Source organism: Abramis brama (assembly GCF_963993115.1).
Source record: "Abramis brama genome assembly, chromosome: 3".
NCBI lineage: Eukaryota > Metazoa > Chordata > Actinopteri > Cypriniformes > Leuciscidae > Abramis > Abramis brama.
This window is the reverse complement of record NC_139965.1, coordinates 22,823,348-22,846,644: the sequence shown is the minus strand read 5'-3', so window position 1 is coordinate 22,846,644 and position 23,297 is coordinate 22,823,348. Positions and strand designations below refer to the sequence as shown.

The 23,297-nt window shown below is 38.1% G+C and overlaps 1 protein-coding gene across 2 annotated transcripts in view; it reads right to left on the bottom strand.

The window, feature by feature from the left end:
- Nucleotides 1-89: 89 nt before the first annotated feature.
- tspan18a (tetraspanin 18a) overlaps nucleotides 90-23,297 on the bottom strand; it is a 31,162-nt gene continuing 7,954 nt past the window's right edge. The window contains exons 2-9 of one of the 2 annotated variants that reach the window (XM_084109823.1): nucleotides 18,380-18,455; nucleotides 5,289-5,384; nucleotides 4,588-4,782; nucleotides 3,922-3,996; nucleotides 3,738-3,836; nucleotides 3,490-3,651; nucleotides 925-1,008; nucleotides 90-705 (exon numbers count right to left, since the gene is read on the bottom strand). In XM_084109823.1, coding sequence (XP_083965949.1) covers nucleotides 658-705; nucleotides 925-1,008; nucleotides 3,490-3,651; nucleotides 3,738-3,836; nucleotides 3,922-3,996; nucleotides 4,588-4,782; nucleotides 5,289-5,351 — 726 coding nt within the window. In that variant the 5' untranslated portion in view covers nucleotides 5,352-5,384; nucleotides 18,380-18,455 and the 3' untranslated portion in view covers nucleotides 90-657. Of the gene's footprint in view, nucleotides 706-924; nucleotides 1,009-3,489; nucleotides 3,652-3,737; nucleotides 3,837-3,921; nucleotides 3,997-4,587; nucleotides 4,783-5,288; nucleotides 5,385-18,370; nucleotides 18,456-23,297 lie in introns of both variants that reach the window. The other variant, XM_084109822.1, reaches the window with a different exon arrangement.

Sequence of the window (23,297 nt, the reverse complement as noted above, 5' to 3'; positions counted from 1 at the left end):
ATCTAGAATGGTTAAAATAGCTATTGGAAAAGCCACTCATGATGGGAAACATGCAAACATACTCTCCAGATGTTCTTTTTTTCTTTTTTAATATCATTCAATGTGTACAATAGATAAAACACAAATACACCACAGTTTTGCTAAAATGACATAAAATATTCACGACTATAACTCACAAAACATTATTTTATAGAAGCTGCTGGCCTCTCCGATTTTTTACAGAAACACAAGCACACACACAAACCAAACTTTTCTGTTTCACAGACACACTTCCATTCACACGGTGTAGGGTTTTTTTAAGCATGGCTCTGGATCAGTGATGAACAATCTACTGTAGATAAGAGGTAAAACATCTTAGTAGGAATCAGTATTTTGTCATCTATAAATATTCCACCAAATATCAGTGCATCCCTCCATACCACCTTTAATGTACGAATTACTTTTACTTTTTTACGTTTTCACAAACAAGTACCTCAAAGTCCCAGCTGTGAAGTACGATACATTTTTGGCAATTCTCAAATATTCCAACATAATTCCTTACATAACAACACAGAGATGGCAAATATATAAGCGTTTTCTTCTTTTTCTTCTTTAAAAATTGTTGTCCATGTCATGCCATGTTCTTCCTCCTCAAAATGTCCTTACTGAGTGTGAAAATTACTGGATTCCTCTAAACAAACACATAGCAAAGACCATGGCAAAGAGCTGATGAAAGAGAAACACAAATAAAATTAGTAAAGAGTTCTCTAAAAAATAAGGTTTTAAAAATATTCTACATTGAACAACATTTCATGGCGAAGCTACTCATACTCTCTCCACTAGGTGGCGATCACAACTCAGTTCTTTTTTGCCAAAACATACAAGTGTAAATTGATCACATCATACTTTTGACTTTCATTATAAAAATAAAAATCATAACCTTACTTCAATAGTCAGCACCACAATAGCAAGGGCTCCAGCCATATAGATGTATGTCTCAAAATAGTCCACCACTGCTGAATAACAGCCCTGTTTGAAAGAAGTGTGAATTTCAATATGAGAAAACAAAAGGTTGCTGCTTCAATGGATATTGAATTTCTCATTTATTCATCGCTCATAGTGTTGTCATTCTAAATGGTTAGAATCAATATATCTATATTGGTAGAAGAGTAGCTACACATGACTTTATATGTCATATTGAAATATATGACTGAAATTCACATTTATTTTGTGAGCTATAATGCAGACGGTTATATCCACCTAATTTTTCAACGTGAAGTAAGGTGTTTTCTGTGAATGTGCGAGACTTCCGATTTATTAGCCACTATAAGGAAATAACAAGAAGAATATATCAAAGTGCATTAAACTGTTTGCTCTTTAAACCAGCGTGTTTACAATTAAGACAACACATTCAAATAATATGGTAAGAAATAACAGTTTGCAATATCGAGCACAGCATAACGAGCTGTTTAGTAAAGCTAAAAATAACTGGAAGCGAATGACATCGGAAGCCAGACACATTAAAATTACAGGTAACCAGAGGTGGACAGTTACAAAGTACATTTACTTGAGTACTGTACTTAAGTACACTTTTTGAGTATCTGTACTTTACTTGAGTATAATTTTTTCTGGAAACTTTTTACTTTAACTTCACTACATTTGAAAGACAAATATCGTACTTTTTAGTCCACTACAATTCTGTCATGGTCCTTGAGTAGAAAGTAGTAATGTCAGTCAGGGGATGATTTTGGTTGCAGGGGTTGCATTTTGGTTGGAAATGAAAGTCGGTTTGACGTCAGAACCCGACTGATGTTGGTTTCTGACATCAACCTAATTTTCATTTTCAACCACAATACGTCTGTCCAACATTGGAGAAAAATGTCAATCTGCCGTTGGATTCTGACATCAACCTCATTTTCATTATCAGCTCTGGGTTTGGTCTTCTAAATGTGAATTTTGTTTTGGAGCACACTAGCTTATAGATAACAGTAAGGCTAACATAATACTAAAAGTCAAAAAACTTTAAATAGGGCAATATTTGAGGGAACAGCCATTTGGGTGTCCGAAACCATTGTGGACATTATTGAGTGCACTTATTTAATCTCACATTCAATCCCACTACTGGAACTGTGCTCTAGAAATAAATTTGATATTGATATGAGGGTAGGTAGGCAGGCATAGATTAAGAGGCATAAGGTAGGCCTACTGTAAGTATTACATACAACAATGCAACAATAATAAAACAATGCATTGACATTTACTTTTGATACTTAAGTACTTTTAAAAACAAGTTCTTCTGTACTTTTACTTAAGTAAAAATCGGCCTTTGCAACTTTTACTTGAAACGGAGTAATATTTGAGCAGTAGTATCTGTACTTTCACTCAAGTAAGGAAGTTGTGTACTTTGTCCACCTCTGCAGGTAACACTTTAAAATACTGTTCCTTCATTAATGAATAACTACACAGGAACAAATGAGTAACGCACTATTAACATTCTAGTAACAACTATTAACTAACAAGAAACTCTGATTAACTAATTAGTAAGTAATAGCGCTCAGTCGAATGTGGTAGTTCACTATTAATCATTAACTACTATTTTTCATACCTCACTGAAGACTACTAAGAACTACTATATTCAGGTTGATAATTAATATTAATAATGCAATGTATAATACAAGGTAATGGTAACCCATTAGTAATGAATTGAAGTGTTACTACATCCTTCTAAAGGAACTACTAATTATTTGGATCAGTATTCTAAAGTGAAGATCATGGGAACACACAAGTAATGACTAAAGTGTTACCAAATCCATCGGAAGGAATTACTATTCAAAATCTTACAAAATTCTCAAAAGCTTACAATGACTTCAGTCAATATTAGGTAGTTATCATGTTTTTCACTTTAGAATACTGATCCAAATTATTATTAGTTCTTTTAAAAGGATGTAGTAACACTTGATTCATTACTAATGGGTTACCGTTACCTTATATTATACATTGCATTATTAATATTAATTATCAACCTGAATAGTTCTTAGTAGTCTTCAGTGTCTTAGAAGTCTTAGTCTTAGAAGGATGTAGTAACACTTGATTCCTTACTAGTGGGTTACCCTTACCTTTTATTATACCTTAAATTATGCATTATTCATGTTAATTATTAACCTGTATATATAGTAGTTCTCTGGTGAGGTCTGAAAAAAATATTAGTTACTGATTAGCTAGTGAACTACCACATTCAACTGAGCGCTATTATTTCTTGTTAGTTAATAGTAGTTACTAGAATGTTAATAGTGCATTACTCATTTGTTCCTGTGTAGTTATTCATTAATGAAGGAACAGTATTCTAAAGTGTTACCAAATTACAAATGGCTGTGCCCGCTCTTACCTGAAAAATAAGGTGGATACCACGCCCCTTTTTCCTCCAATAAAAACATGTTTGGTTTTCTTCCTTCTAATCAACTGTAAACTACTTGATGCATGTATTTACTAATTTGTAAACTCATTGCTGACCTTGTTCCGGATTGGCATAATTCCCTTGAGACAGTCCTCTCTGCTCATCATCAGATCGTTCCTCTGACAACAGACCTCTGGCACTAGTCTGCTGGGGTTCAGCCTTCTGAAGAGGCTCTGATCCTCAAAGTCTTCAGCACTGTTCACCCCACAGCAATCAAACTGTGGAGACACCAATAGTCAGTTAAACGTCCTGAATGCCATTATTGTGTAATAGAGCTGGGCAGAGGTATTCAGTATTATTGTACTGTGGTCATAATGGCGTTCCATGTGGAGGTGAAGACATCAGTGCTATTGGTGCCTTGGTAATGTGTTTTCAGCTCCTTGGTGAAGTAATCTCTGGTGAGCTGTTGATCCAAGGATAGACAAGAGTAGTGAGAGCAGAGGTATATTACAGGTGGCTTGATGATATCCAGCTATAATAATACTCACATGCTCCCGGAATATGAACGCCAGAATGGCCACCGCCAGCTCTGCCAGGAATATGACGAGTATGAGCATGAAGAACTGTGGGAGAAAAACAGGATTCTGAGATATTTGAATCAGTAGTTCAGATGCCAAAATATGCAACAAATACGTATTATTAAGTGTTATTTTCCTGTTTATCACAGTAATGCTGCTTTGAAACAATATATATTGTATATATATATATATATATATTATTGTGTTACACGCAATGATTTTTAATGCTTAATAGGGATGCAGAACATTAATATAATTTTGGCTGATACTGATAAGCCAATTTTCATGTTATCACCGATGTTAAAATTAATTTTGTCTAAATAAATGAAAAATAAAACACTAAAGAAAAAATAAACATTTAAAATGATACATGTGAATTTAAGCATCACAACAACAGTATAAAAAAATATTTAGTTGGATATTTGCTAAAGATTACATTTAGTGTTACTAAATTTTTGTTAAATTATTTATTTTTTAGATTAAATTTAAGTTAGCAATAGATGACAACAAAGGCAATCTAAAATGTACAATTGTGGGAAATGAGCATTAAACAATGAATATACAATATTGACTGATACACATTGCATTTTGACCCATACCAATAAATAATATCTAGAAAGAAAGAAAAGCCCATACAAACAGTAGGAGACATTTATTTTCTCGTATGGCTCCGCAGCAGCCAAGAAATCCCAGTAGGAACAGCATCCCGCCCAAGATCAAAATTGCATAGACTCCAGTAAACAGAAGAGGGTTTGCTGCCACAATCTCCCGGAAACCTGTCGGATCCACCAGCACCCAGATTCCCACCCCTAGAAGGAATGCACCTCCAAGCTAAAGGAGGAGAAAAGGGCTTAGTGAAGACCCCTGCACAATATAAACACAAAATGTGATTTTATGATATAGCTATACTGATGCTCAGCTTTTCTATGGAACTGCGCATTTTCCCACAGCACTATAGTGCGGCAGTAGGAAGTTCATGAGGCTGCTAACAAAACACTTTTGAGAAACAAATGAAGTGCAATGTGGTTCATGAGCAAAACGAAGACAAGTTGGCGCAAGAACAATGCACTTTTTCATACTGTAACATTAATATTTGTTCAAAGTGGCAACTTGGATCATTCAGACTCTTTTGAATTACGTATTTTGTTAGGAAAGCTATCAGGAATCTGCACCTGGATATCATCAGACATTGTTTTCTAAAACAGATACTTCACACACTTCCAACCAAAGCATGATGTCACAGGCAAATCTTCTCAGCCTACAGTGAGCCTACAACAACAGCCTTTATAACTGAGAGGTCCTGTGCCATTTAAGAGAAAGTAAAAGAGAGCACTCACAAAAATGAAGAAGTTGAAGATGAACATGAGGTACTTGATGCAACTTAGACAGTCCCCCTCCATACTTGTGCCTCTTGCTGAAGGTTCTCCCTGCCCCTGAATAAACATCATGAGAAACAAAGAAAGCCATTACTGAAGACGTAAAAGTCACATGCTTCGTTTAAAGATGAGTCCATGAGTCACCGTTGTTAGTGACTGCTGGACTTTTGTGTTTTGAAGCTCATTCAGTGAGATCATTTCATGAATTTGTCACTTAAATAATACATTGGCACTGACAAAACACATTGACTGACATATTGTGTTCAGGCGTTCCAGATGAATAATGCTGCATTATGTCGTTCACAGAATGACTGGCATCTCCTGTAATCATATTCCTGGAAATGTAACACAAAGATGGATGGAAAACATTTTCTCAATAAAAACATTTCACACCAACTTGGTCATGCACGTCACAAGCTGACTTGACGTACGCGATGAGTTGTTCGCGAAAAGGAAAAATGGAGGAGGAATACTGAAAACGAGCAGCATGGCTTAAAAAAACACCATCAGGACTGCTGGAGCACATTTGTTCATCTTCACACCAGCCAGCTAAATAAACATGTCCTCTCAGCACTCCAGACTGCAAGCTGTGTGCCCCAAACCTTCTCTGAATTCATCTAAGCACTCTTGGCTCTTTTCTGCTGATATGCTCCAGGTGTTTTCAAATGGTGCTCCATCACCTGTGCTTCTTTAATGATGCAAATTTCCCTTCGCTCCACTACGAGACAATAGAGGGTGCACGCTGTACAAAAACACTATTAGAGGGTGCTAATACAACATAATAAGAGGTCGAATTAGATTCTGGTTACCTGAAATTAATGATCATTTTTAGCCTTCCCTCCATTTATACTCAGTGTCCTGCTTTTCAGCTGTGTGATGATAAGGAATATTATGTTTGATGCTTTTTCTCCTTTTTTTGAGGAATAAGGTTGATGGTAAGTGCTCCCTCCAAAGCTAAAGTGTCCCTTGCAGTGCACTCTCTATAATTACAGGCCATTAGGGGAATTTAGGTTAATGATGGAACAGTTCTTCATTAGTGCACTGGGTCCAGAGCTCACCTCCCTCAGGTAAGCTTTGATTGAGCTACTGCCTCAAAAACTGGCCCTTGGGATCAGGTGGAGCAGTAGTGCGTATAATAACATAGGGACTCTCATATTTTCTGCTTGCTATGACCAGCCAGTCTCACGGCTAGCCTTCTGCAGCTGTGGTCCCTGTAAAAATAGCTCCGAACAGCTGGCCGATTTCATGGGAGCTGACGGTAGATGCCGTGGCAGCAAATAATTCCACCTCTCCTCTCACGGAACAGTTCTGGCATAATTCAATAATCCCTCCAGCCTGGTTTTCCCAAAGTAATTTCCTGTGCAACACTGCGAGTCAGTCAGGTGTTATAATTGGCAGAAGAGCCCCACTAAACTCGGTTAACTTGCAGGTGGGTGAGCAATTTTATTTGTATGTGTGTGTGGAAAGGTGGGTGGTTGGCCATATCAGTCTTCTTAGATTAAGACCACCAGCCTCAGAAGGTTAGAAGGCTCAGCCCACAAGTCTCAAGGCCATTACCACAGAGCCACAGCTGCCTTTTTCTCTAAGGTCTTTAAACCTAACCACAACAATCCAGACACTCCAATAATGGGCAAAAGGGTTATATTACATGGACCCTGGTTGATTTTTTTTGTCTCTTTACACTCTGGGCCAGATTTACTAAACTGGGCAAATTAGCGTGAGAGCGCAATTCCACAAAAGCACTGATGGGAGTGGAGAGTTAAATTAAAGAACACAAATGCAGCCGGATCATTTCCATAATGACAAATGCAATCTACTAAGAGCAGTGCAAATTAGCATCTGATTTAAGACATGCTTTTTTGGGGCTGTAAATAATGACGCAAATACCAGTAAATTGACTAGCGCAAACCTTAGAAAATCACCTTGAATGATTCATTTATATATTCTCCTCCCAAAGATTTTGCATCTGAAAAGGAAACTCCTACAAATGCATATGCAATAAGGTCGGTCGCAAAAATAAATGTCCACGCCTTTTCAATGCTAATTTTTCAATGCGTGTCTTTAGTAAATCCAAAAGAGGGTTTGCGCTGGCACAAACTGTTAGTAAATCTGGCCCTATGTATATCTTATTTACTTTGGTCATCTGTGCTGCTTTGCTTAAACCTCCTCTGAAGGGCTCCAGGGTCCGTTCAAAATGGTCACAGATTCTACACAACACTAATTTGCAACAATGATTTAAAATTTTGTCACCATTGACACCAGTCATTTTGTTATTATTCTGTGAGGTTGCGCAATTAAAGGTAGGGTAGGTAATTTCGGAGAGTTTAGTAATAGCAAGCTAGCTTTGAAAGCATAAGATCCCACCCTCCCTTCAGAGCGCTCTCAAAAGCCACGCCTCCTCCAAAACATATGAATGCGCACAGCAGAGCAGAGTCTTGCAAAGCGCCACGAGAGACGGCCTTTAATTACACAAATGTCTCAAAGCACATAAGTTACAGAGCTCTGACTTGTCTGAACAGACAGGGTATAAATACACAGATACTAACAAGGTGAGGGGAAACAGCTGCGTGCAATGATCAATGATAAAACAGACAAGGATGATGGGAAATGTAGTTCATGAGTGAATGACACCGTGGGGGAAGAGGACCTCTAGTGGTTACCCGGGGATACACAAAACCAGACACTGTGACATTACCCCCCCTCTAAGGAGCGGCTACCAGACGCTCCTAAAAACAAAACAAGAGTCCAGGAGGGAGGTGGACAGTGGAAGGTCAGGGGGAGGGATGGGGGGCCAGATCCATGGAGAGGAATAGGAAACAGGATGAATGGCTTAACAGATGGCCCGGGTGGAGCAGGTCGTGCAGGCGGCCAGGGTGGGGCAGGTCGTGCAGGCGGCCAGGGTGAAGCAGGTCGTGTAGGCGGCCAGGGTGGAGAAACAGATACCGGCTCAGGAACAGGAACCGACACCAGCTCAGGAACAGGAACAGACAATGGCTCATGAACAGGAACAGGAACAGAAACAGACACCGGCTCAGGAACAGGAACAGACACCGGCTCAGGAACAGGAACCGTGGCAGCGGCCATCTCTGCTGAGGGCTCAGATTCAGGCGTGGCGGCGGCCATCTCTACTGAGGGCTCAGGTTCAGGCGTGGCGGCGGCCATCTCTGCTGAGGGCTCAGGTTCAAGTGTGTCGGCGGCCATCTCTGCTGAGGGCTCAGGCGACGTGGCGGCGGCCATCTTGTCCGGAGACACTGGCTCGGGGGGCGGCCATCTTGTTCGAAGACACTGGCTCGGGGGCGGCCATCTTGTCCAGAGACACTGGCTCGGCGGCGGCCATCTTGTCAGGAGACACTGGCTCAGCAGCGGCCATCTTACCCGGAGACACATCGGCAGACATGACGTGAACAGTCTCTGGATCGGCAGACGTGACATGAACAGTCTCTGGATCGGCAGACGTGACGACCTCCATGTCTTGAGGGACGGTGGACGCCTGCTTCCTCCTCCTCCTCCGCCTACGATGGCAAGATGGTGGCATCGAGCCCACCGCCTCTGGAGGCGCTACAATCTCCGGCAAAGGAATGACGGCCATCTTGTTACGAGACACAGGTGCAGGGTCAGCCATCCCGTCAGGAGACGCAGGCGTAGACTCAGCCATCCTGTTAGGAGACACAGGCGTGACTGGTGTATTCCACTGGCTCCGATGATGAAGGTATCTGGTGAACCCCCAAAAGTCCAGGACCTCCAGCCCCTTCATTTCCCACCCAGGCAATGGGTCATCCAGGCAGACATTAAAGAAATCTTTCAATGCTGCATCATTGTAGTCCATACCTCTAGAGAGAGTCCAAAAAGTCTGAGCCAGACAATCCACCGTCTGGTCCTGCTGGCGTAGGACCATCAAATTTTGGACCCGTCACCTCCTCTCCTTCTCCGTGTTAGGGGGAAGGATACGAAACCCCATAATGCTGGATCTTTATATTGATGGAGTCCTGTCACGGAACGCACACGCAAACAGGTAAGATCCAAGTGCATTTATTTAAGGGTAATCCGTAATCTTAAATCCAGGCAGGCAAAATGTCAAAATCCATACAAGGCAATCCAAAAACAAGAAACAAACGTAACAGACTTCCCAAAGCAGTGTGACATTCAACAAGGACTCCATGACAATGACTGAACAGACAGGGTATAAATACACAGATACTAACAAGGTGAGGGGAAACAGCTGCGTGCAATGATCAATGATAAAACAGACAAGGATGATGGAAAATGTAGTTCATGAGTGAATGACACCATGGGGGAAGAGGACCTCTAGTGGTTACCCGGGGATACACAAAACCAGACACTGTGACAGTGTGAACGCAGCATAAGATCATTGCTTTGATTCAGGAGGAACTATAAAATTAATTTGTGCCGCTGGGTTACTGTCTACGGGTGCATCTCAATCAACTCCCTAGTTCAGTAGTCAGGGCACTGATCAGGGAGTCAGACATTTTAAGGGTCTCAATCGCGAAATCCTACCAGTGTACTGAAACGTTCACTCCCTAAAAAGTTCTACTATGCACCATGAAAACCAGGGAGCTTCGAACTTCACAATTCATTCAAAGGTAAGTTTGCATGCAATCTAATAATCAGTTAATAAACGAATTGATGGCTCAATCAGACTGAAAAGGATCGGTCATCCAGGCAAAAACACCAGTTATGCTGTGACAGTCTTGCAATGTTTTTTTTAGGGCTGTAATCAACCAAAGAAAATCTTGGTTGACTGAAGACCTGAAATTTTCGACTAAAAATCGACTAAAAATTACGTTAGGAAAAAAAAAAAACGTTAAATTAATTAGCTGCGCACTGTGCGCAGTACTTGGTAGCCTTGTTGTCCGCCTAAATGAATTATAAATAAACATAAAAACTAGTAGGCTATTTGCAGTATTTTAAATCGTTTTTGACCTAATTATTTTGCACTGAAATGAGTCTGACACACGAGTCTGACGGCTCTGACAGCGTTGCATCACGTGCACCTGCGCAATATCAGAGCCTATGATTTACGAAAATAGTACTATGTTGTCAACTAGTGATATCATCACAAGAACTTTTGAGGAATATGCAACATAATTTAGACAATTGTTTTTGTTATATGTAGCCTATTATAATAACTGTCAGACACTACCATTTCAGCTGCTCTGTGGAGCTCAGCTTCGCGGCTGAGACACGAATAGACTATTAACTTTTAAAAAATGCTGCCACACTGCCGATGTCTTTGTTGACATGGTAGAAGAGGACTGACTGACTATGAATTAAATGCTCTCACAATTAAATAAATAATATTCAGCAAACCTTCTAGTAGCCTACTTTCTTCAATCTGTCACTCTTCTCCAGTGGGTTGGGCTAATCCAAAAGAAGTGAAAACAAGGGGGGTGTTCTGAAGACAGACTGTTACCTGTGAAACAAGGGTGCTCTGAAAACACCCCCATTAGGAATTAGTGCTTTCCACCTGATGAAATGAACGCGGCAAAACCATAGGCAAAACTGATGAAATGAATGCGGCAAAAAATCGACCAATCAGAATTTTGGTCGAGCCAGAACGTATTGACCAAATAATCGACTAATCGACTGGGAGATTACAGCCCTAGTTTTTTTTCTGGATGCACCAAGTTTTGTTCGGAATTATGTAATACACACGCAAACAAATACATGAATCGGCTTACAATGTTTAGGGTATAAACAGAACTTTCAGAATATGATATTCAATGGATTCATTCGGATTGATGAAAATTAATGAATGTAAACATAACTAATGAAACAAGTCATAGTCAACATTATGTTCAGTTTTTATGGACTTTTAGTTTGTCATTTATTGTTACCTGTTTCCTTTGTTTTAGTTTCCCGCCACCTATCAATTGACATGGACATTCATTTAACGAGCACACTGTGTATTTAAGTTCCAGTCTCAGTCTTTGTCCGATATTGTTGTGTTTTACACACTGTTACGCTGACCATTCTCTTCAGTGGATTACTTGTTTCTGTTTTATTTAATAAATACTTAACATTATTGAACTGATCTGTCTTCCTCATCATTGGACCAGATTGTGACAGTCATTTTCCGGGTTATATCCAGTTTGAAATTAATGGGGAACTGTTTCTTGTAATTAAAAATCCATATTCACATCCAAATTTTGTTGTAATAAATGGTATTAAAAAAAAACATATTACATTTTTTCACAAGTAAATATTATTGGTAATTTGCATAGTAAGGTCCAATTTTTTAATTGTAAGAGCACCTTTGGGAGTAAAACTGGATACCTTCCAGTTTTACTCCCAAATTGATATGGTGACATGTTTTTTGCTCACTGAACTCAAAAAGCACCCCAAAATCTGATCCGTCTTCTTAATGCAAAGGGACCTCTTGAACTGTAGAGGAGAAAACACTGCACTGTTAGAGCAGTAGATGAAATTTAATGACCGAGGAGATAGTGGAGCAGGATTGAGCTATGATTTCTGCATCCAGCTAGAAGAGAACCAATCACTGCCTCTGCCTCTAGATAAATCAACCTGTCACAGCTGCCTGGAAGAATCGTAGAATACACATTGAGTATTTTCACAGAGTACGTTGCCCTCATCCATCACAAGACAGCCTCCAACTGGGAGGTACAGCTCAGAGACAGACGGTATGGAGGATCTTCTTCATCCACTCCTCACACTGCAAGTAAACACTCGTTACAAGCTTTTTTAGTGCAACGTGAGGACATTGCTCTTCAAACCATCTGTGCATGTTTGTCTCAGCTGACCTATGAGATCCAGCTTTGGTGTAAAATCTTTCCATCTGGTTGGTTTCTTCTGGTTATGAAATACAAACTGCGTAACAAATAATAGCATTGGGAAAAGATGTTTCTGATTGATGGATTTTCATGTTTTCTAACTAAAAACAGTGACAACTCTATTTTGGTAAAGGATGTCACACCTAGCCTACTGACTGCTTTTGGTGAAGTCTTGCTGTCTTTTGTCAGAGGTCTGTCACACTCACCGATTAAAAATGGAAGAAGGGTGTCAGACTAAATGCCTGCCTCTGACATTTCTCTCCGATTCTCTGTCGCAAATTGCAACGCCCCTTTTGGCAGCAAATCAATCTGTAGCTCAGTGAAAGAATACCACATGAACAAAGTATTGCCTGAATTCAGATGCAACGGTGTAAATGTTTACTGGCAGCTTCAGTGAGAATAAATAAATATGGACTGTTCTGGCACCACTTTCTTATTTCATTAGTCATTTAAAGGGATAGTTCATAATTTACTCACTCTCAAGTCGCTCCAAACCTGTATGACTTACTTTCTTTTTTTCCAGTGGAACACAAAAGGAGATATTCTGAAAAGTGTCTAAAAAAAGATTTTTTGATTGAAAAATTTCTTGTCCAATGATGTTTTTTCATGCATGTTTACAACATAAGGTTCAGTAAATGCTGACAGATTTTTCATTTTTGGGTGAACTATTTCTTTAAGTGTTGTTGCTGTTTATATGGACCTTTGTATTTGCTGAGAAATTGGATGACTTACAAACATGCACTACACTGGCTACTATTAGACTAACGTTTGCTATGATAAAAAATAAAATCATAGCATTGCATTGCATTGTAAAAGACAACCATTTAAAAGATTTGCATTCTACTGAGTGATATAAACCAGACAGCATGCTTTTAACTTTTCTCATCACTGTGTCAGCATGGGGGTGATTCAGTGGAATATATTGAACTTCAAACGCTTCAGCACTGAAAGCTTTCTCTCTTTTGCATTTAAAAATACAAAGAAAGATATGAGTCAAAGTTAAAGCCTGAATAATGGACCCTTCAATGGTGCCAAACTTCTTTAGACTTTAAAATTAAAACTTCCCTCAACAGTTTTCTTATTGTTCACAATGATGAAAAGGAGGTGGAAATGACAATACTGAAAGACTGTTGTATGATTTGCTACACAATGATCAGACACTAATATTAATAAGCCAAATAAAAAGTCTAACTATATTGTCAAAAGAAGATCTATTGTAATAGATGTATGGACCTCTCTGTATCTTGTCCGCTTCACGAAACCATGCTATTATTTGGCATGCATTCCTGAACTGAGACTGACCTAGTAAAGATTGTATTTTACCCATGAGGGGTCTTTCTTTTTCTTCCAGATCTTCATTTCCAAGCACCTGATACTCAGGTCAAACAGCTCTTGCGTTTACCTTTGATGATAAGTCACTGCACCAAATAACCTCAAATGAATGGCACGACAACATATCAAATACATACAAAAATATATTATTTCTTCTTATGGCTCTAGGAAAAAGAAAAAAATGTGGAAGAGGGTGAAGGAAAGATCCATATTAAAGAGCAGGAGTCAACGTCTGCTGTTCGAGGTGAGCTGAATGCTAAGCAGACACATAAAGTGAATTTATAGGACTTGCCGCTTCTCTTTAGACAGTTACTGAAGCCCTTGGGAAATGGCTGTCTGACTTACCATCTCATGTGGCATCAACACATACATCATAACCTCTGTATTAATGAACCGTTCTCTGGCGCAGAACTCAGTCAATGAATGCTACTCAGTTTCTCAAAGGAGTGTATTAAGCAAAAGGGCAACACTTAAAGGCAATAATTTAGAAAAAAAGAGGGTTGCCTTTTCATTTGATAGCATTTTGTGAACGATGCAACACAAAAACATGCTAATGCATTACTGGTATTTATTTTCATAGCATGCATCAGTAAACACAAGCCATTATTTATGTCTTTCCCTTCTCAGCCCAACGCCTTCAATCATGCACAATCAATCTCACCGCCTCTCCTTGGAGATAAAGCTCAGAATGTTTCAAAGTTCATGCCACTTACACAGTAGAAATAGTGATTCTTTTTACCAGTTTAGACTTTTAATCACCTAGACTGGTATTATTGTACTTAATGATACCATATTATTCCCTTTTACAAAGCTTTGATTTTGTTTTGGGGGTCTTCTAGAATAGGTTTTCATGCTTGAATGTTCAAAAAACGCCTTATTCGTCCACATAATTTACATTGTTGCAGCACCTCTCTTCCCATTCTTTCTGTAATGCTCGGTTTTGTTCCTGTCTCTATGAAGCCCTTCCTTTCGAAAAACACAATGTGCTCTGATTGGAAATGTTTTGGAAATGTCACATCCCTTCCCATCCGTAACCACGAGTTTCAACACACTACTAACACAACTCCAACCAGGCCTCGTCATTTTATACGTATGCCTTGGGTGGGAATTATTTAAATGAGGAATATTGTGAAGTGTAGAATCCCGGAAGTAAACTCAACACTACAACTGAGGGAGTTCAGAAACACTGCTTACTGATATAGAGAATAACTCCCTTTGGAGTGCTTTGTAACTTCGCAGAGCATTTTTTTATGCTCAAACAGCAACACTAAAGTAAGTTGCGATGTAACAGAAGTGATCTTTTCTTCCGTATTGTGACGAAATGAGTTAAACAGATTATCTAAATAATTAGGCAGGAGACTTAATTTATAGACTTGAGCTTGCATTAAATTGTAAAATAAAAAAAATAAAAAAAAATTAATCCGAAATGATTGGAAACGTCTGGCATAGAGATTTGGACATTTTAGAAGCCTAAAATGTGTAGCTTTTTGTTTAAAAATTACAAGCTCAAAACAAGTGAACTTATGCGTGGATGAATTGTTCACAATAAGATGCATTTAACAACAGATTTTTGAGTTTTGTGTATGAGATGTTTTATCTAGCACGGCCCCATTGGTATTCAGGAGCCGTTACTCTGTTCCACACAAAATGCTATGACCTTCAAATTATGTGTTTTGACTCAGACGTAAGGTCAGACAGACAAAACTGATTTATTTATTTTTAAAGAAAATGAAAACGCTGACCCTAAAATACACTAGAGATCTGTGTTTTGGACAGTCCTCTTATAGCAGAAGTCCATAGCATGATGCTGTGAGTGACAAAACATGGTGGACATGTCAGGACCAGGCATAGCACATAAGGCCTAAACAAGTATCATTTCATATGGACAGAATCAATCAATTTCAGACAATGAGACACAAATTCAGACAACTAATAGGATTTTAGAAACATTAAGGAATTATGAAATGTATCAATTTTATAAAACACATGCAACGGGTCATTAGAGATGGTTATTTCAAAGTTAATATCAGTATATAAGTAAATATTAGGCTATTGAGCAATTTCCCCAGCACACACAAACAAATATTTATATTCCTAAATTAGGCTTTTAATGGTGGTTCTCCATTTAAATGTCAAGGACTAGACTTGATCAGTGCCCGAGAAACCTGCCAATAAAGTAATTATGGAAAAATCAACTTAAAATATGTTTGAAAAAACTAATTATAATAATAACAAAAAAAAATAAAAATAAATAGTTTTCTTAATTTAGGTGCATTATAAATTAAACTCTCTCATTATGTCTAATTGTGTCTGTGACAATGGAGACAACAAGTAATAAGGACAAAAAGGACAGTGCATGAACATTAACATCCTCTGGGTGTTACCATAATGTTCCCAGCTCTAATTATTCTAAAAGGAAAGGAGGCTGTTAGTGTTGGAAGGCAACTGAGTGCTATCTGCTAACTGATAGACATTGAACTATGCTGTTCTTCTCTGTCTCTGGAGGATACCAGTCACAATCTGAGCACAAGGCATCTGCCAGAAGACATCTATACTTTCAACGACATGCTGCAAATGATACAAACATGTACGCCAGACAGGGTGGGTGTCTGGTTCCCTTAAAAACAAGAGAATTCTAGGTTTACAAAATGTCCACATTCTAATAAACTTTCAGATTGCCATGACACACTTTCTGGCATGGAACCTCAAAAATAGGCTACATGTTTTCAGCCACGAAAACTGTGAAGCTGATGGAAAACCTTTAGCATTAGCTTTATTGAATGTTTGTTAACACCCTGTTGAGATAAGGTGATAGACACAGGGAGCCAGAGAGAAAAAAAGAGCAAAGCAGGAAGAAGTATTGATTAAAAAAAAAAACATTAGAAAATAGCCAGCATGAAACCCTCTTGCACCATCTGCTCTAAATACTAACAATAACATGAATGAAACAATGCAGAGGAGTGTTACAACACTTCAGACCGAGCCTTTGTTTTGAGAAGGCAGGGGAAGAAAGCACTATAGACAAAACAATTGTTAACAAAGGAAAAAGGCAATTTTATGTCATACAAATCAATAGATTAAATGTACCCTTGTTATTCTTGTACATTCTAAGAGCAGCTGAATATAGTAAGAAGCCACAATATTAACAATATAAGAACAATATTTTTGTTCTTATATAAGAACAATATTTTTTTTCTTTCAGTGTGAAGTTGGAATGTCTGAAGTTGCTGATAGCTGAGACCATGGCAGTGAAACCTTGAAAACATCTTTTCAGATTCCTCAGAATTAGACACACAAGATCAGAGTGTGTTCTCTCTTAGCTGTAATTTTCGTTGTCAAGATTGAAGGCTGAAGGCAAATTCCACTTCGTTGCATATATTGTATGTAACTAGAAAAAATTGCATGTAAAACCTTCAGTCACCATGAAATCAAAATGAATAAATCTTTTTTTTTATGTTATAAATTGTCCAATAGCCAGATGAGTTTTAATCCTTCCCCTCCAACCTTTCACTCACATAAAATGATTGCAAGTAGAAAACAACAACGATCCGATCAATTCCCAGTCAAGTATACATTTTGTTCTCGTCCGAGAAGCAATTCCACACGGATATACGCCACAATAGGGAAGAAAAGACAATGGTAAGTTTCATGCCAACTTTAAAAGATAAGGAGGAGCATTTGCTATTATATTGCTGATATGGCATGACAAGCATTAGAGACAAACAATTGATTTTTCCAAGAAATTGTTGAGGGAGATGGAAAGTGTGCCAAATTATATTGGGGAACACTGTGAAACCAAGATTAAAATAACAACCGATGGAGGATGAGGGTTTTATTAAAAGATGAATACTTAGATGGATAGTTGTAGCAAGGGTTGTCACTGTACCAAAATTTCAGTAGTTGGTACCAATACCAGTAAAATTTCACAGAGAAATTTTTATTTATCACCATTGTATCAGGTTTCTGGTTCAAATGTGATTGCTTCATGTTAAATTGACAGTTACTCTTTGACTTAACTTGATACTTTCATTTGAAATAACATGCTTCAATTAAGTAACCCAATCAAACAGAAACAGGACTTTCACTTCTCATCATTCTTTGCACAGGCTGAATTGGGAGAGTAAATGTTGAAATAAAGTGTTATTTTATGCATTTTTTTAGCAAGTTGAGGAAATGGCAAGACTTGTTAACGTTTAATGTTCTATTATGTTGGTATTTAAAAGTTTCTGTCATGTTAGTGGTTACCATTGTGAAGTGATGAGTGCTTGCGGTTGACCTGCTAACAAGAATTCAAATTGCTTTAATAATGAAGCAATCACTATGGTAGTGCTCTGGATGAAACCAGCATCACTTCTAGACTGCCAACGCTGAACATCACATGTGTAAAGAAAAGTTATATTTAGTTTGTTGTTCTGAAGATCACAGAACTAATCAAAATTTATTGGGTTTTACTTGTTTCAGTCACGTGGAACCACTGTCCATGATTGGATCATGTTCAGCCAAAGAGCTATTTTTTTGAGTGATTCTCAATACTGGAAAAACACGTTGTAAATAGAGACCTTTGACCTTCTTCACAAAGTGCTCACACAAATACAGACGGGGACATTTGAAAGCAGCTTCCTATCAGCGGGTACCAGATTAACCCAGTACACGATTCTTCCAGTACTGCAGAGAGACGGGTGTCGTTACGTTTTTAAAATGTCAGAATCGACTTGGTACCATACCGGTACTTTTGACAACCCTAGTTGTAGCATTTGTGGTTGAGATACACAAACAGGATGTATACAGGTTTAAATGTGAGGTTAAAATTAAGAACCAAGTGCATGTTCATTTTCATGCTGACCTTAGTGACAAGAGCCAGATTTTGATGGGATGATTAAAAATGATCAAAAATCACCATACCATATGTACCTGTATATGTCTCTCCTTCCAGCTGATGGCAAGCGTCCTGCTTTTCAGAAATCTGCTTCACACTTCTTCTCTGAGACTGTGAATAAATGTGCATAAAATAAAGATAGTCATTATTTCATATGGCATGGAATACATGCCAAGCAAACACTGTTACTGAGACCTAATACTCTCAACTCTCTTCAAATCTTGCAACCATCTTGCTATTAGTATTCATGCATCCTTTTAGTGCTTCAAGTGTGATCAGCTAGATGTCTGCTTGGATCACTTCAGCAACAACAAGGGCACCAAACTAAGACAGAGGCCTCATGCTCATAATCTGACCAGTGACCTTGAGACCACTGGTGGCTAATATGAACAATGCCTGCACTCACAGAAAGAATCATTTCTCCAGAGGCCATCACAATCAGTTTATTCAGTTTAACCTTCAAGCTTAAGGATGCTTCACATGACCAATTCTTCTAAGGAACAAAATATCATTACCACATTGATTATCAGCCAGGAGGCCACACAACTGAAACAATATAAGCCACTTATGTCTCGGGTACTTAATGCACTGTAGAAAACTCTTTGTCAACCTATACCTTCTGAGCACAGAGCATCAAGAGCAGATTAGCCATGGTGGGGAGTTCGGCACTAAGGGACTGAAATGTTCATCTGTTTCCATGGATACAAACAGAGAGGAAAATGGAGTACCAATAAAATGTCACAGAAAACTGTCTGAGGTGCACAGAGTCAACATGATCACATCAAATTGGGTTACAATGAAATGTTTAGAAGAACCAGAACAGGGAGGCAAAAGACCAAGCTTAAGATATATATCCTGTAAAAAAAAAAAAAAAAAAAAATCGAATAAAAGATACTTAAAAAAGGAACATGTGCTTTTTCCTTAACATTAATTCTGCTCCACAGCCATATCGATCTTTGCCTGTTGTAACTTTCCAGCTGTTGCACAGTGGAGTTACATCCTCCAGAAGCTGTTCAATTCTGCAGGCTCCACAGCCTGCCATGCTTCACAAACTGTGAGAAACGAAGATTGAGAAAGAGCGGCACATTGACTTTACCATGGCTGGATCACAGTGTGATGACTAACTCATCACAATTGTGATAAACAAACCAGCACTCATTACTAAGACTTGTGTCCAGCTGCCATAAGGGCTACATTGGCAATTTAAAAAAGTAGCATAATATATTAAAAGCGAGTCAGACTTGATTCAGCTCAACTGGGCAGGAAACATGTCAGTAGCTCAACTAAGGAGTGTCTGTTAATCTACACATTTAACTACCTTATATAATTTGCATTTGGGATATGACTTTTTATTTTAGCATAAAACACAGCATTACCCCACTACAGATGGGGTACTACAATACTAATTTATTGATTAATAAAACCGTTACCATATCTAAAAAAAAATTAAAAAAATTGTATAGAGATCAGTGATGTCACTAATTGTGAAATTAATGTATTATAGTTTGGTTTGTGAAAATTAACTTATGTACAAGAGATGAACATGCTGAAGTGTACTGTGCTACAATCAGAAAAAGAGCATACACTCCAAAGCAACTGTTCCTTTAAAAAAATAGGCACTTGTTAGATTGCTTATGCAACATATGACCTGTCACACCATGTGACAGATTCAGGCTATGGCCTAGAACAATGTGACAAAATAGAGCAAACTGTTAATGGCCAGAATGGAACTTTTAGACAGTAAAGATAAATAGGATAGAAGGAAGGTGAATCATCCTTGTGCAACAGAAAGCAACTCATATTAATGCCCTCAAGACCAGTGTTATTTTAGGATTATTGATGTACTATTATAGTATTTATTAATAATTTTAATTAGCTTTTATTTTTAGATTGTTTATTTTAATTCTAGATTACATTTTATGTGGTTTTGTCAGTAACCATATGTATATTTACCAATGCAATATTTATTCAAGTTTTTTTTAAGTTTAAGTATTTTCTTCAAATATTTATATTTGATTTTATTTCAGTTTTTTTTTTATTTCATAAAATATGTCAGTAGTTTTAGTTCACTATAACAACACTGTTTAGGATCAACCAACACCTCCAGCTTTCCATCTTCATCTCTAGACTCTTCCTGTGCCACTCTGACCAGCTTAACTGCAAAAAGTGCAAAAAGTAAATGTTACCTCCACTGATAAAGAGAAATATATGAGATTACTAGCAGCCTACCCATCAATAGTTTGATATTGTGAACTGGTGCACTGGGAATCACATCGTGTGCTTTGCTTTACGTCAGCACCATTCAGTATCATTTGATGGACAGATCTGATGGACATTCAAGCTGTCTGAACACTATTCCGCAACTAGAAACTGTTTGCACTTTAACTAAGCTTAAATATCTAGCATTTAAGGAAGGCCTCCCAAAGGTTTTTCTGGGAACGAGTTGTCCTTGGTCAGGTCGACCTCAATGAAGGAAAAAATAGTAGAGAAAAGTTTTTTTTTTTTTTTTTAAACTGATACCACAATATTTCTTGTAAGATTTTCTTTCCCATACAAGTCCCTCTGAGCAATACATGGTAAAATGCAGATCAGGTTTTGAGAAGCTCAGTTTCTGCTGTTTCAGATGACAGCTATCAGAGAAAACCTTAGGCATGAAAGGGGAGCACTGAAGGCCAAGCTCTATACCCCAAGGACTCAATTATGTGCAGTACCTTCAAAGAACATGGCAAAAACACTGAGGAGCCTGGCTTCTCTATCGGTCTCTGGAGTCCGTTCCAGTATGGCTGGGGCAAAGGGAATCAATCATGACCCATATCCTTCCACTTACTGAGCACAAAGCTATTCGGCTACTATACAGTACCTGGGGTCCCATACACAACCGAAGCTTACTGTTTGAGAAACACTCCTAACGAGACACAGAATCAGGCCATTGAACATTTGTCAGAAAAGACTAGTCTCTCTTTTTATGTTATCATTTTTTGTATTAGGAATGGGATACCTTTTGATCTTCAAACCAAACCTATGAAGGAATGCATGGCTGATAATAGTTGTTATACCTAAAATCTTTTGTATATTTTACCTAGGTAATATTTTATAACTTAAATATTTTATAACTCGCACACCTGCGAGGTCTTAATACACACAATTCTTCTCTTCATCCCCTCCCTCAGGCTCAGACATAACACCCCTACAATGCTCTTTACATTCACTAAATCCACTCAACAGCATGTTTGATCAAATAAAACACAAGTAGCTATACTGACGATTAAGTTCATCAGTCTCTTGGATGTTTCAATAACAATGACCGGCTCAACAATTCCTTCGACATGAAGTCACTGGATACTGCAGTGGTTCAGTGTGGGTGGTGTGCTATTCTAAAAGACACTTAAAAACATTCAAGGATGGACAAGTCAAAGCACCAGGACCTTGCTTTCCCTATGGAGCAATCAACTTGTGGGCCAGCTGTTGAAATCGGTTTATGAAAATATACAAAGATTTAAAGGGAGAAAAATGTCCAACATCTTCTGGCAGGACCGGTGCAGTTACATTCCCCCATCCAAATATCCCAACTACTGCACAGTTAAACCAATTAATCTAATCATTTTAATCTAAATATTCACTAAATCAAAGTCACAATATGGCGTTTGAAAGCAAAAGGCTGTGATTTAATTAGCAGCGGTTTCAATTTTATTTTGTCAATTATTTATTGTGTGTTACATTTTACTTAAAAAAACAACTTGGCAAATGTTCAGCTGCAAACAGTATGCAAATTTAAGGCTATACAAACCAATATAAATGTACAAATGGGGGCTGTTATATATGTCATGCTGGGGTTGAATGAAGACGTAAATAAAAGTGCTGAATCTATTTGCAAGCAGTTGTTTTAATCAAAATAAACTCAGGTAAAAACTTCTCAGGTTCTAAGGAAACAAAAACACGATAAGCAGAACAACCACAGTAATAATGACAAGATCTTATAAAGACTGAAACAAACACAGGGCTATAAATACACAGAAAAACACTAGGGACTAAACAAGATAATTAACTAGACCCAGGTGTAACACATAAGGGCAAATAAAAACCATAGATGAACAGATGAACAAAGACAAAGGAAACAGAACTGGGAACAGTACAAAACTAACTCAAACCCAGAACAGGCATAACAATATATTGTGTGCAAATAAATAAATAACTATTTTAAAATTTATATCACTCCTCTGAACATAGTAATGAGACTTCTTACATTCATATCCCATTACTATTTAGCACTACTTACAATTCCCATTACAGTTACTGTCGATAATGTCCAGGTATTTGTCACAGATGGGAGAACAGACAATGGAATGAGTGAGTCTGTTGAAGCAAACTTCACCAACAGACAACAAAGGAACGCAAGGCACTGTATGGAATACATGCAGGTCACTTAGCTTGATTTAATAGTCTCTTTTTTCTTTCAGCAGGTGAACTGACTGAAGAGGAAGCCGAAGCTGTGGGACTGAAGAGGATGGTTGCGGGGCAGAAGAAGGTGAAGATTGCCAGACAGGAACACAGTTAAGGAGTCAGGTAAGTCTTGCACATGTAGCGAAGGAGTTGCAGTCCGTGACAGTATTACAGACCTCATTTTTCACATTTTCTGCACTGACTTCAGAAGAAAATCATTCAGCAGAATGGATTTAAACATAGTAAAAATGTGTAAAATGGAGTGAGAGCACCACGTTCTTAGATATCCTTCAGTATTATTGAATTAACAAAAATATATCAAATAAAAACTTAACCTCTTCACTACATTTCCACTCTCTTTATGTTGCGTCCAATCCCCTAAACACATAGGGACATAACAGCAGTCAATGGTCCATCAAGCTCTCAAAGTGCATGATAACTTTCCTACGCTGACACTGTAGAAATGTATATGTATATTAAGATTATATCATGAGAGGATACACATAAAATGGT